A 12,378-nucleotide genomic window follows, 5' to 3' on the forward strand; every position below is an offset into this window, starting at 1 on the left:
GAGCAGCTTTTACTTTGTGTATTCCTGAAAGCTGGCAGTGACAAAGGATGAGGATGAGGATAAGTACAGGTGTTTTAAAGAAAGGCAATAATCTTTTGTAAGACCTTTTGTAATTGCCAAATGACAGGGGGAGAAACCACAGCATCTGGTAAAAGCCCATGTGGGACTAAGAAGAACATGCACACTCCACACAGACAGACAAGGATCAAACTTCGGACCCTGCAGCTGTCAGGAAGAAGTGCCCACTGGTGCACCACATGTCTCCGGTGGAGCTTAAACCATCAAATCACAGTTTTATGAGGAGGTTCAACTTTAGTGTAAGAATAAGGGACGAAATATCTTTCCGTCGTGCACAGAAATCCTTCTTCAGCTGTTTAGAAAGAGATGTAGGCAGAGTGAAGGAAAAGTGCTGTTCAAATACTTTCTGTGCTTGATGCCAAGGTGATTTCAGGACAGAAGGCTCACTCCCAGAGATTCCAAGGACACCAGTCTGGAGATCATTTCTTGCCTTTGTCTGTGGGGAGCATTTGTTCCACAACACTGACTCACTCCACGGAAGCTGAGCATCAGCACTATAATTAATGCCAATGGAAGTGTCAGGCGACTGTAAATGATGTGGTGGCCACATGAATATGTTCCACAAAGCAGTCAGTTATTTGTCTTGTTTTGTTTCACTCTTACTCTTGTGACTGCTCTGGATTTCATAGCGTCATTTTGTTGTGCAAGAGTCTGTGGTGAGTGGAAATTAAATACGTGGGCACTTTTCTGCGAAACCTTGCGTTAGGCAAAATGGCCACGTTAAAAATCAGACCCACCTCCCTTGTATTTGTAGGTTGCTGGGTCAGAAGTGTGTGTTCCTAAGGTTCCTAGCAGAAGCTCACCATTGGTTGAGAAAGCATGGTTCTGAATTCCATGAGCTAGGTGTCCTCAGGTGAGATGAAACTCACCTCGTATGTGTTGTCCAGGATGTGGCGCTGATAAAAGGCTTGAAGAGAAACGCCACTGTGGTGTGCCTGGAGGAGACTGAGCTCCTGGTAGTGGACAAGGAGGACTTCTTTGCTAACAAGATGGATGTGGAACTGAAAAAGGAGTTTGACTACCGATTCACGTTTTATAGGTATTCATATGAAAAAGTCATTTAGTACTTTAAAATACACTTTTATGGTCAATTTCATTCATCCGTTTTCTAAGCACTTCATGCAATTCAGGGTCACAGGAGAAGCACAGCCTGTCTCAGAAAGCGAGCCAGAGTATACCTTCAAAGGAACGCCAGTCCATTGCTAGACAGACACACACGGGCACCAGCATTCCCAGAAGCCAATTAACCAATTAATAATTGCTTATACTTATAGAGCTCCTTTCTGGACACTCCACTCTAAGCATTATACAAGTAATGGGGTCTCCCCTCCACCACCATCAATGTGCAGCTCCCACCTGAGTGATGCAATGGCAGCCATAGTACGCCAGTACGCTCACCACACACCAGCTATCAGTGGGGAGGAGAACAGAGTGATGAAGCCAGTTCATAGATGGGGATTATTAGGAGGCCATGATTGGTAAGGGCGGATGGGAAATTTGGCCAGGACACCAGGATAACACCCCTACTCTTTTCAGGAAAAGCCCTGGGATATTTAATGACCACAGAGAGTCAGGACCTCAGTTTTACTTCTCATCTGAAGGACAGAGCCTTTTTATAGTATAGTGTCCCCATCAAGGAATCAAACAGACCACCTTAGTTTTTCCCAGGAGGTCTCCCATCCAGGTACTGACCAGGCTCACACCTGCTTAGCTCCAGTGGACTGCCAGTTGTGAGGTGCAGGCTGATATAGCTGCTGACAGTAGGTCGAAAGTAGGTCTCTGGACTGTGGGAAGAAACTGGAGCATCTGATGAAAACCCACAAGAACATCAGGAGAACATATACACTCCACGCAGACAACACCCCAGGTCTATCTGCACTGTGCAACCATACAGCCCTTCATAACATCCATTCTGATGATAATGCCACTCCTGAAATGGTCATCTCATATCAAGTGTGAAGGTTCTTTACGTTTATTGAGCTCTCTGAAATCCTGACCACATTTTCTGCTTTTTCCTCACAGGTCTTTAGACCTTATGTCTTCCTGGCCTTCAATGCTGATTGAACAGATTGCGGACCATTCCAGAACAGAAGAATTTCTTTTTGGCCGTGTTGTGGTCAGAAATACTAATGAAACAGAGAATATTATATTTATATCAAAATATTAGGGAGAATGTAATCTAAAAAGCGCCTGAATCTTGCATCTTGGTGTAATTCTAAATTAATCATTTAATCTAACCTTCAACTGCTTAATTGCAGGGGAGGTGTGATGTCCTGCGTTTGGTAGAGGTAACCACCTGTAGCACCTACCATAAATGGATCAGACAGCAAACTCTAAGTGTAACAGCACTCTGCTCAATAACTGAACAGAAAGCCAGAGTAAAGTAATTAATCATTACAAGTAGGTAATCAACATATCCAGGCCACAGTGACACATCAGGCCAGAGGTTGTCCTGGTTTTTGTAGCATTAAGCGGACGAGAGAGCATGTGACTCCCACTATTTAATAGGATCACAGAGATGATCCTCAGCAATCTGGACCCCATTTATGCACTGGTGTTGATGAGGGCAACTGCAATAAAGTACAAGGTACAAGCAATGTCCAACAACAGGTCTGCCACAGGGACTTGAACCCACAACCCACCAGTCATCAGACCAGAGACTTACCATTTACATTACAATGCCCCCTGCAAAATGTACATCTACCACCTTTAAATGCAATTAACGTTACTGATCACTTCCCTGGTACCAATGAGAATGGTGTGGAGTCAGCATGTTATTAAAGCAGCCTTAATTTGACAAAGGAGGTGTAATCTGAGAGTTTTTGACAGAAACTTTATCTACCCCATCCGCCAGAAAAACTCCCTGTGTTGGTTTTGATAACCAAGTCAAATCTTTTTTCCTCAGTACCAAGTGAAATTGTGCCCTTTTCTCCAGTCCTGCAGGGCCGGAAGGTTTCTGGTTTTCTGTTCAGCTGAGCCCTTAATGACCTAGTACAACTCAGTATTTCAGGATTATATATATTTATAGATCACAATGTGTCCATTAAACATGTTCTTCAGGAAGAAAGACTGAGGGTACATCTGGGAGATGGGCCTATCCCAGGGGTGCTGCCGATGGGATTTGGTGTGTGGATAGGGATTGTGCTGATGTTGTCAAGGAGGAGAAAGAGCCGAACAGGGAAGCACTCAGCAGGTAGGTTTTACTACTTCTATTTACCCATCCACCCACTTTCTCGCCATCCAGTTCAGGATTGCAAGGGAGCCGGAGCCTATCCCAGCAAGCAATGGGCACAAGGCCGGATACACCCTGGGCAGGACGCAGTGGTGAGCACTGCTGTTTCATGGCTCTGGGGCCCTGGGTTCAATTCTTGGGGCGCTGTCTGTGTGGAGCTTATATGTTCCCCCCATATTCATGCAGGTTTCATCCGAGGGCTCTGGTCTGAAAGCATACTGGTAGATCAATTGGCTTTTGTGAAAAAAATGTCCCCGGTGTGAGTGTGTGCATGCTTGTACCCATCTGCCCTGCAATGCACTGGTGTTCGGTCCAGGGTGTTTCCTGCTTTGCTTGCTGGGTCTTCCCTGCAAGCCTGTACTGGTTAAACAAATTAGAAAATGGCTGGACTGAAACCTTACTTTATAGATATTTCATTTAGATTAAAGTAGTTCAGGTGGGAAGCTGCGTCAGCATGCGTAGGCTGCAAAGGAACAAGTTATAGGTTTTTTCCATGCTGAAAAAGAGAGAGGTGTGAGTTGAATTTAGAGTCTTTTCTATTTTCTAATATTATTCTTATTTAATTAGAAATCTATCCAACACATATCGAATTCCTGGCCTTTTTGATTGGTAAAATCTTATTTTCTCTTACTCTCTCTTTTTGGAGGTTCCCCAAACAGACTTCTCATTTGTGGGTTCCTTCTCCTTACGGTGAGGTACCCTGTGAGCTGGCCACTGCGGCGTGCTTTAGAATTGACACCCTCCCTCAGGGACACATTTTTGTGAGTACAGTCTTAACAACCGATCGGTTCGGTATTGTAATTGCCAAAATTGAAAGGATCCGCAGCCCAGCGTTCGATTCTGCTTTTTGTCTTTTGAACAGGGAGGACGTTACATCTCTCAATTAAAAAAAAAATGAGTGAGAATTCAAGCCTGATGTATTGAACAAAATACAACATTTATCAGTGTCCATCCTTTCATTTGCTAACTACTTTATTCAATTTAGGGTCTTGGGGGAGCCGGAGCCTATCCTGGCAAGCAACAGGGGCACGACAGGGTACACCCTGGATGGGACGCCTGTACAGCACATGGCAGACAGACATGTCACTTTAACACAAGGGGCAATTTTCCCACCGGGTTTTCCCACAAGGGGCCAATCAACCCACTGGACTGTGGTTGGAAACTAGAGCATCTGGAGGAAACATGCAAACTCCATGCAGATAGCACCCCAGGTCCAGAATTGACCCCAGGAACCCAGTGCTTCAGCGCTGTGAGGCAGCAGAGCTAACCTCTGTGCCATCATATCACCCGTTTGTCAGTGTCAAAAATGGAACAATGGCTCTGTTCTACACACACAAAGGACCATCTGATGTGTAGATTTGGTGAGTTCATCAGTTCCAGACTGATGAGCAATGCTAGATTAATTCAGGCCGAATTCGGAAAAGAAAGAAGTGCCAGCATATTTAAAGTTGCGGCCATTTTCACTATATGAATCTGAGACATGTTCAAGGAATCCTGTCCTTATAGAGACTGCACTGTATTGCCTTATGTTAGTCCTAGCAATGTACTTAGCGTCTCAAATTGCTTAGAGTACAGACAGAGCCCTGTAATACTGACATTACTGGTTGGAGCTTGGGCTACATCATTAGATGTTCTCTAATGATGAGGTCCTCATGTGACAACTCATGATTTGCAGTGTGCTTCCAGAATTTAGATATACAAAGAACCCTGTAATTTGTCATGTACACATGGATGTATTTTGTTGTTAGTGAACTTATGTAAACTCTCCCTTAATTCTTCTATAAGGCTCAGTATTATGTGCCCTGTGAAGTTATAAAATATCTAATATTGAAGTACGTTAAATAAGCTATTATTGAAATAAACTATAATAATGAAGTAAATAAAACATAAATGTTATTAATGTTTTCTCAACAAGATGCTATTGATGATGAGGTTTAAATGAATAACTTTACAGTACATACCAATTTGGTCTCAGGGACTACATCAGTATCTGATTCCGGACTGTGGGAAAGACACTCGGAGCTTTGTCTTAGCAAGCCAAGGTGCACAGATCCTACGTTTCGCAAAGGAAAAGTTTTATGAGCATGTCGACCCACTGACTTTGGCCAAGCTAAAAACCTTGGAAAAAGTGTACCCTAGGTAAGTTTCTTTTCATCCACAGTGATCACAAACACAAACAGAAACACATTTTCCTTTCACAGTTTGTTTTTTCCCAGTAATTAAGTGCTCTAATTTGATGGGAGAGTTACTTACTGTATGTCACCTCTACTGATAGGAACAGAACAGGTCCCTAACCTTGAGGTAAATATTATTGAATCTTACCAGATTGTTATTAAAAATGAAGCAAACAAAATGGAGGAAAATTTGCACGTTTCTTTTTACTGGATTTTACACATGGTGTATAAAATCTGCCACACTTTTGAAAACATGCTTAACTTTTTAGGATATCAGATTACTCTGGGTGTGTCAGTATACCAAACGATTTAGCTACTCTGCCAGAGACAGGTTTAAAATTTAAAATGTACTGTACAAACTATGTTTCCTTAGCGATTCTCCCATAACACTTTTGGGGTGGTTGAGAGCTATAGATGGCTAGTTCAAGCTTGTCACTGGACAACTGGAACCTGGATTTTCAAGACAGAGATGTATAATTGCCTGCTGCTAGGGTTGGTACGCTTGAGTTGGCCAGGATATCTTTTTGCCTTCCACATTTTTCAATGGCATCTGGTACTTATCAGACACCTGTGAGCCTGCAGTGTTGACTTTTGGTCTTCCAAGTGCCATTAACATCCATGTAAAGCACTGTGAGGCCCTGTAACATGTACTGTATGTAACAGGTTATACTGTTTAACGTTTAACAATCAGTGATTCCAAATTGGGAGGGGAGATTTGTAAGTAAAGAAAAAATACAAATCAAAAGAGTGAAAAAGAAAAGAACTGATGGAGATATTAAAAGTGGTATTTCATGATTTTGGAGACATTATTCTAATGAACATGGGTATACATTTTGTGAGCACAAATCCTGACAGTATGGTCAGATACTTTCTCTTTTCTTCAAAACCTGTTAAAGTAGTCCCGATTTTCTGTCTGTTTTTTTCAATCTATGAGCTCCCATTTTCCACATGGGGTTTAAATTCCTATATGTTGTTTTCTCTTCTTGTTCTTACTTAAAACACAAGAATGTTTTTTTTTAAAAAGGGCGTTTCATCATGTACCACTGACGTTTTTCAAAAACTATTTGTAATCACCTATTATTTTCTATTTTTTCCCAATTTGAGAAATGCATATTTGCCTACCTTACTTATTAGTAAACCCTTTACCAGTATATAATTCCAGGGCCTTATGGTATAAAGGATTTATTAGATTACATGGAAAAGATCAGGTCATGTCCCATAGATAGCTTACTGTGGTAAACTGCAGAAAATTCAGAGCTTGCAGAAGCATCTAGTTTGTACCCATTATAATCACCAATGCCCATTCTCCACCACATAAAGTTTTTTTACAAGCATTTGAAAGGTTGTGCGGCAACGACAAATTAAAAATGCCTTTTGTTTTTAAAAAATCGATTCTTCCACATAAGCGAATGCTACTTGAAGGCCAACAAGCAGTCCTGCAGCCTTTCCTCCTTTTTCCCCACTGACATCTCTTATTGCAGTGATGAAGAGCTCTGCCAGTTCTTCCTGGAGCAGAACCGCTGGAGCCTCTTCAAGAAAGGCATGGTTCACAACTTAAAGACACATAATGTGAAGTCCGGGTTTACCCCATACGTCAGCTGTTCTGCGGAGGAACACTTGGATGGGAAGGGAATCCTCAGCCTTTCTTCTGAAGGCAGCCAGAGAGTCAGACCCAGAAGTGCTCCAAATCCCAAAGCAATGCTGCTTAGGAAAGAAAGGGAAAATGTGGATGAGTCACCCAGCACTCATCTGCGGCTCATTGATGGCATCACCTTTCCCCAAACACATCTCTGCAAGATGCTCTCGGCATGAAGAAAAATGATATGCATAGCTACTGTAGGTGGTTGAGTTGATCTCCAGTCCTCAAAGGCAACACAATATCTTCTGGCTTTTGTGCAGTTTTTAGTTCCCAGCTAAATTGCTGTGGTTTGATTATGCTTGACAAATGTAATGCTTGATTCGAACAACAAAAACGATTCTCGTGCCCTATTGATCCCACAATTATGTCCACTTAATTAACTGAGGTCTTAGATCAGAGCAAAAGCTAAAATACCCTGATGACTTTGATCACTCGAGTTTGATATCACTACTGCACATCACAAAACTAATTTACACTACTTAACAGCATAAATTTAGTGATTGTATAATTTGTATCTATCAAACAACTTTTTGATAATGGTACTTAATTAAGTCTGGACATCCCCATGTCTTGTCTCGGGACAATTGAATGTTTCTGGCTGTTTTTAAATGCCGACTAGATCGTGACAGCTTGTGATCCGCTCTTTACTTTGAAATAAAATAACCAAGAAAATAAAAACAAACATTGTGTTTTTTAAAAGTCACACCTTTGTCCAAAGTCCCCCTCTTTTTTATTTTAGAATTTGCACGACTTAAAATTATTATTTGACTTTTTTACCTGTAAAGCGCTTTGAGTGGAGTGTCTGGAAAAGCGCTATATAAGTGTAAGCAATAATTAATTATTATTATTAGGAGCCATATATGAGTGTAAGTGCTTTGTGTGTGTATATATTCTTGCTTCTGTATGTATTGTGACGTTTTGGATAGTAGCCTACTAGCCAAGATTCATAGAATTCTATGTTAGTGGCCAGAGTATCGATCAATGTAATAATGTAGGATTAAAGTAGTTCAGGTGGGTTGCTGCGTCAGCATGCGTAGTCTGCAAACGAACTAGTAATAGGTTTATTCCATGCTGAAAAGAGAAGCTGTGAAGCCGCCAAAATGTTATGTTTTCTCTCTTCTCTTTTCAACATGAAATAAACGGATTACTTGTTCCATAATGTAGGATTGCTGTACAGCATCTTCACATAAATATGTTTTGCACGTTTTATGATCTAGCCAGATTCCTGAGTTCGCCGAGCACCCAGCTGGGGTGACCTGAAGTTGTGAAGCATGAGCTTGGCTGTGTTTGTAAATGCACTGTGTGAAGAATGTTAAATTCGTCAACGATAGAAAAGTGGCACTAGAACAGCGACTACCCTGAAGACCATGGATGACCTGCTCCTCTTTTCAAAGCGTTTTGAACTGATTTTTTTTTAAACCTAATTGTCCTAAACCTTTTGGTAACTTATATAAATCATGCCTGTTGATTCTGAAGCTGAAAGAATACAACGTTTTGCTAATGAGACTTCACCGGGTGTGACCTTGTTCAGATTTTCAGTTGATCCCAAGAGCTGAGAGGCTGTTTTTTTTCTTTCTTTCATCATACTTCATTCATTTTGTAATTAAACCGATTCCTGTGCTGCACATCACTCGAACCTTTTATTTTTTTGCAATCGAATAGAAAAGTACTTAAGATAGAAGAAACATCATTCTATTCAAATGAAAATGATCATAGAAAAAGGTGAGGAGATGACGAAAATCACACGACACACCTTAAAGTGAAGCACTGTGTTATTTTGTTAAAAGCCCTTTTTTTCCTACAGCCACAAATTTCAAAAAAGAAAATGTTATGAGCGGCAGATGGCGCTGTTTCTCAATGGGTCGGGTCTGTTCAAGACAGCCAATCGGTATCACACGGATTTAAGACCCCTGGCAACCGAGACCCCGCCCTTAGCGATTCTTAAGCTCCACATCGTCAACGTAAATCAGCGACCAACTGTCGCAAAGCCACAGACATCAACAAAACACCTCCTCCTCCCCCGATTCCAGCTCAGTGTTGGTCAAATTACGGCACCGACGGTCACCTGGATGTCAGGTTGGAGACCAGAAGCTGAGAGTTTACAGGAATGTTGAACGGAGAGGCGTGTGGGTTGCTTGGCGTTTGAACAGGAATATATTTTTTGCTCATTTTAAGAGGAATGCAACCGGTGTGGAAGTTTTGGTTCTGAGCTCTTATTTAGGGGGGTGCTGTCCTGTTGGCAGAGGTAAGGGAAAGCTACATTCACTAAATCCTGCTTCAGCTCTCCTCGTTCGTCGTAATTTATGAACGCTTGTGGCATCAGAGGAGGGTTTTTAAAACACTTGTTAATAAACGTTGACTCTTAAGGCCTCGTTATTCCGATCGGCTGTCGCGTCGACGTGGTGATCACGTTACTTCTGTCGTGTTCTAACATTTTTTTTCTTTATTATAAACATAATGCGAACGACACAAAGTTTGGACCGAGTCATATTAACCGTGGTAGGTATTGCAAAACCCGGCACTGACAATGACTCGATCGGATTCAAATCACTCCCAGAGCTGCTTTGCTTGGCACGTTGCTGATGGTATAAATCGCTTGCTACTTCAGAAAAACATTTGTTTTTCGGAAAAGTTTCATTTGTCACCTTCTCTGCTGAAGTGGATGTGAGCTATGCGGCTCGCCCCCTAGAGATTTAGGTTTTAATGAATTACTTCGACACTAATGGCATTTCCTATATGCAATCGCGTGTGTTTTTTAACTCGATTTCCCGAATGACTCACAAATAAGGGTCGTGCATTACAGTACGTTTCGATTGCAGGTAAAAAGCCATCAACGCGAATGCAATATGTCAAACTTTATAGCGCTACTTGCGTGTCCTGCTTGGTTATTTGTGCTGGTCGTCACCCTCTGCTTCTTTTCTCTCCTCGCAGGTTATGCGGGGGCAGTGACTCGCTCCCCGGCTCCGGTTTTGAAGGGGATCCTCCACGCCCGGAGAGGAGCAGCAAAATGGGGCGTTTGGTCCGGCGAGGGGGACCAGATCGCGATTATTGATGCGGTTCGGTGTTGGCGCAGAAGAAAAAACAAGTCTTCGCCCAAATGCTGGAGTAATACTATGGCAGGCTGCCTCCGGCTGGGCTTTGAATCGCTGCTGCTGGAATTAAGTGCCGCATCTACCTACCTGTCGACAAAACTCTTCAGTGGATTAAGAGTCGTCGTCCCCCCTTATTGATTGCCTAGAAAAGTTTTAACCGTTCATGGGGGTCGCCTTTGGGGATTAACACGGCTCTTATGTAACACAAGTGTTGCACATGACCGAGAGCGCACACGCGTATTATAATGAAGAAGTGTTGATCGTTGAAAGTGCACTCTAGGATTAAGGAATGGCATCTACCGAAAGGCTGTACGAACTGTGGATGCTCTATTGCAATAAGGTAAATTTCTATATGCTTTGCTCTTGAAATACAGCTCATATTACTTAACCCGTTCTGTGTCCTGGCGGTGTGTTGGAAACCTGCTCGCTAATAACATATGAGTAATATACTGTACGGTGCGACAGGGGTTTGTCGTTGACAAATGCATGAGAATTGTGCAGTTTTAGGAAAACTGACGAATTCCTTAAGACTGCACGCATTTGATAATGACAGACGTCTGATCATGTTCGCGTCGGTCCCTTCTCATCGGAGTGAGTGGGGGGTACATACTGTAATGGTCAATGGCTCGCCGCTTGTGTCCGTCTCCCGTCAAAAACGTGTATCCTGAAACGCCATGGCTGTACTGTTCCTGTTTGCTACACCCCGATGCATTGCACCTGTCGTGCAGTCCGCGATTCACTTGCATTTTCCGGCCGGTTCTCGTTTTAACCACAGAAGTGAGCGGCTGTATCCCAGGAACACAGAAGCATTTCCTTGCGATTTGTTCGGTGCCTTTTAAATCAAAGATAGCAAGAGGGGTTTTGTTGATGTTTTTTTTTTATTTGCGGGATAATTCTTTCCCCCCTCATTCCAGAGCATTTGAAGTTGCTCGGCCGGAGGAAAATAACATAAAAAATGGAAGCTGATTTGTTTACACCGTAGTGTATATCAAGCATGGTTCAATGGGAGTAATTCTTCAGGAGGGTCAGCTGTATGACCCTCCCCACCCGAGTTTGGGTTCAAAAAGGTCACTACGCCCAGGTTTCTCATAAGCAGTTCACCATTGAGGCTCTCGGATTTCACGACTTAATATCAAGTTACCCCCCCCGTGTGAGAAAAAAAAATGTTGGCTTCTTCGAGAAACGATTGACTGCTTTCTTTGGGAGGATCGGTGAATGCTTATCAAGAACCGCTGCGTGGGGTGTCTGATATACAGTGTGCCAGTATGCAGCAGTTCAGAAACTAAAAAAAGGCCAGTCAGGCAACTGGGGCACGTCTGCAGCTCGGTTTAAGTCAGACCTGTCAGTTGTGACATAAAATGACCTTGGGTTTCTAACAGTTGTTGGCTGTTCTTAGTCAAAATTGTACTCTTCCTCGCTGCGGTAAAACCATCGATGAAGGGTTTTTTTTTGCAAGTCGGGAAAGGGTAGTTGGATTATTTAACAGAACTGAAGGCAATACTTTCAGAACACATTTTTCCTATTTTTTTACGTATGGAATATGCTAAAATGTTTTTAACCTGCAGGGAAGATATTACCTATTCACTTACATAGGCTTGTAAATTGGGGGGGAGTTTAATCTTTTATTTAATTCCATTCGTTATTGGTGTGTCAGAATCTGACACGATCATTGAATCAACATTCATTTCAGTGAATACTGTATTCCTTTTTGGAATTTTAGGCTTTCTGTAGCAAAATCCGTGATACAACCGAGGTAGTTATGGTTTTTGTCAGGTGACAGGAGATTAGTCACATTTTTAAACTCAATTTAGTCGACTCGTACCTTTTGAACTACAAAACGATCTTTTCTGTTTTTCTGATCAAGGCAAGGGTCTTGAACATAGCAGACAAACATTTTCAAGTGTTGGGCAGAGCGAGATCTACATTTGAGAAATTGTGCAATCAACGTTTGGATTAGGTGTCCAGGAATATTTCTTGCTGCTGGATCATTACAGAAACTTGAGGGCTTACATTCTCGGATAAGCCTATTGGTCCTGTGTTATGAGATTTTTAGTTTTCGGGGGGTTTGCTACTACAATATTCCCTTTGTTTGGGGCTTGTAATTATCGTATCTGATTGCTTTTTATAACCAGTGTCAAGTGGTTTTTGCCTGGTGTGTACCAT

General features: G+C 42.2%; 1 protein-coding gene and 1 long non-coding RNA gene across 3 annotated transcripts in view; one reads left to right on the plus strand and one right to left on the minus strand.

Moving 5' to 3' along the window:
* Nucleotides 1-5,670: 5,670 nt before the first annotated feature.
* Nucleotides 5,671-10,385, minus strand: LOC138242095 (uncharacterized). Its single transcript, XR_011191350.1, has 2 exons — nucleotides 10,303-10,385; nucleotides 5,671-7,185 (listed from the first exon to the last, which is right to left on the minus strand). It is a non-coding gene; the product is annotated as an uncharacterized lncRNA (long non-coding RNA).
* Nucleotides 10,386-10,463: 78 nt separating this feature from the next.
* nbeal1 (neurobeachin-like 1) overlaps nucleotides 10,464-12,378 on the plus strand; it is a 131,412-nt gene continuing 129,497 nt past the window's right edge. For both annotated transcript variants that reach the window (XM_069197202.1, XM_069197203.1), the window contains exon 1: nucleotides 10,464-10,555. In XM_069197202.1, the coding sequence (XP_069053303.1) occupies nucleotides 10,505-10,555 (51 nt within the window). In that variant the 5' untranslated portion in view covers nucleotides 10,464-10,504. The remainder of the gene's footprint in view (nucleotides 10,556-12,378) is intronic.

The sequence above is a fragment of the Lepisosteus oculatus genome, chromosome 12 (assembly GCF_040954835.1).
Source record: "Lepisosteus oculatus isolate fLepOcu1 chromosome 12, fLepOcu1.hap2, whole genome shotgun sequence".
NCBI classification, from domain to species: domain Eukaryota; kingdom Metazoa; phylum Chordata; class Actinopteri; order Semionotiformes; family Lepisosteidae; genus Lepisosteus; species Lepisosteus oculatus.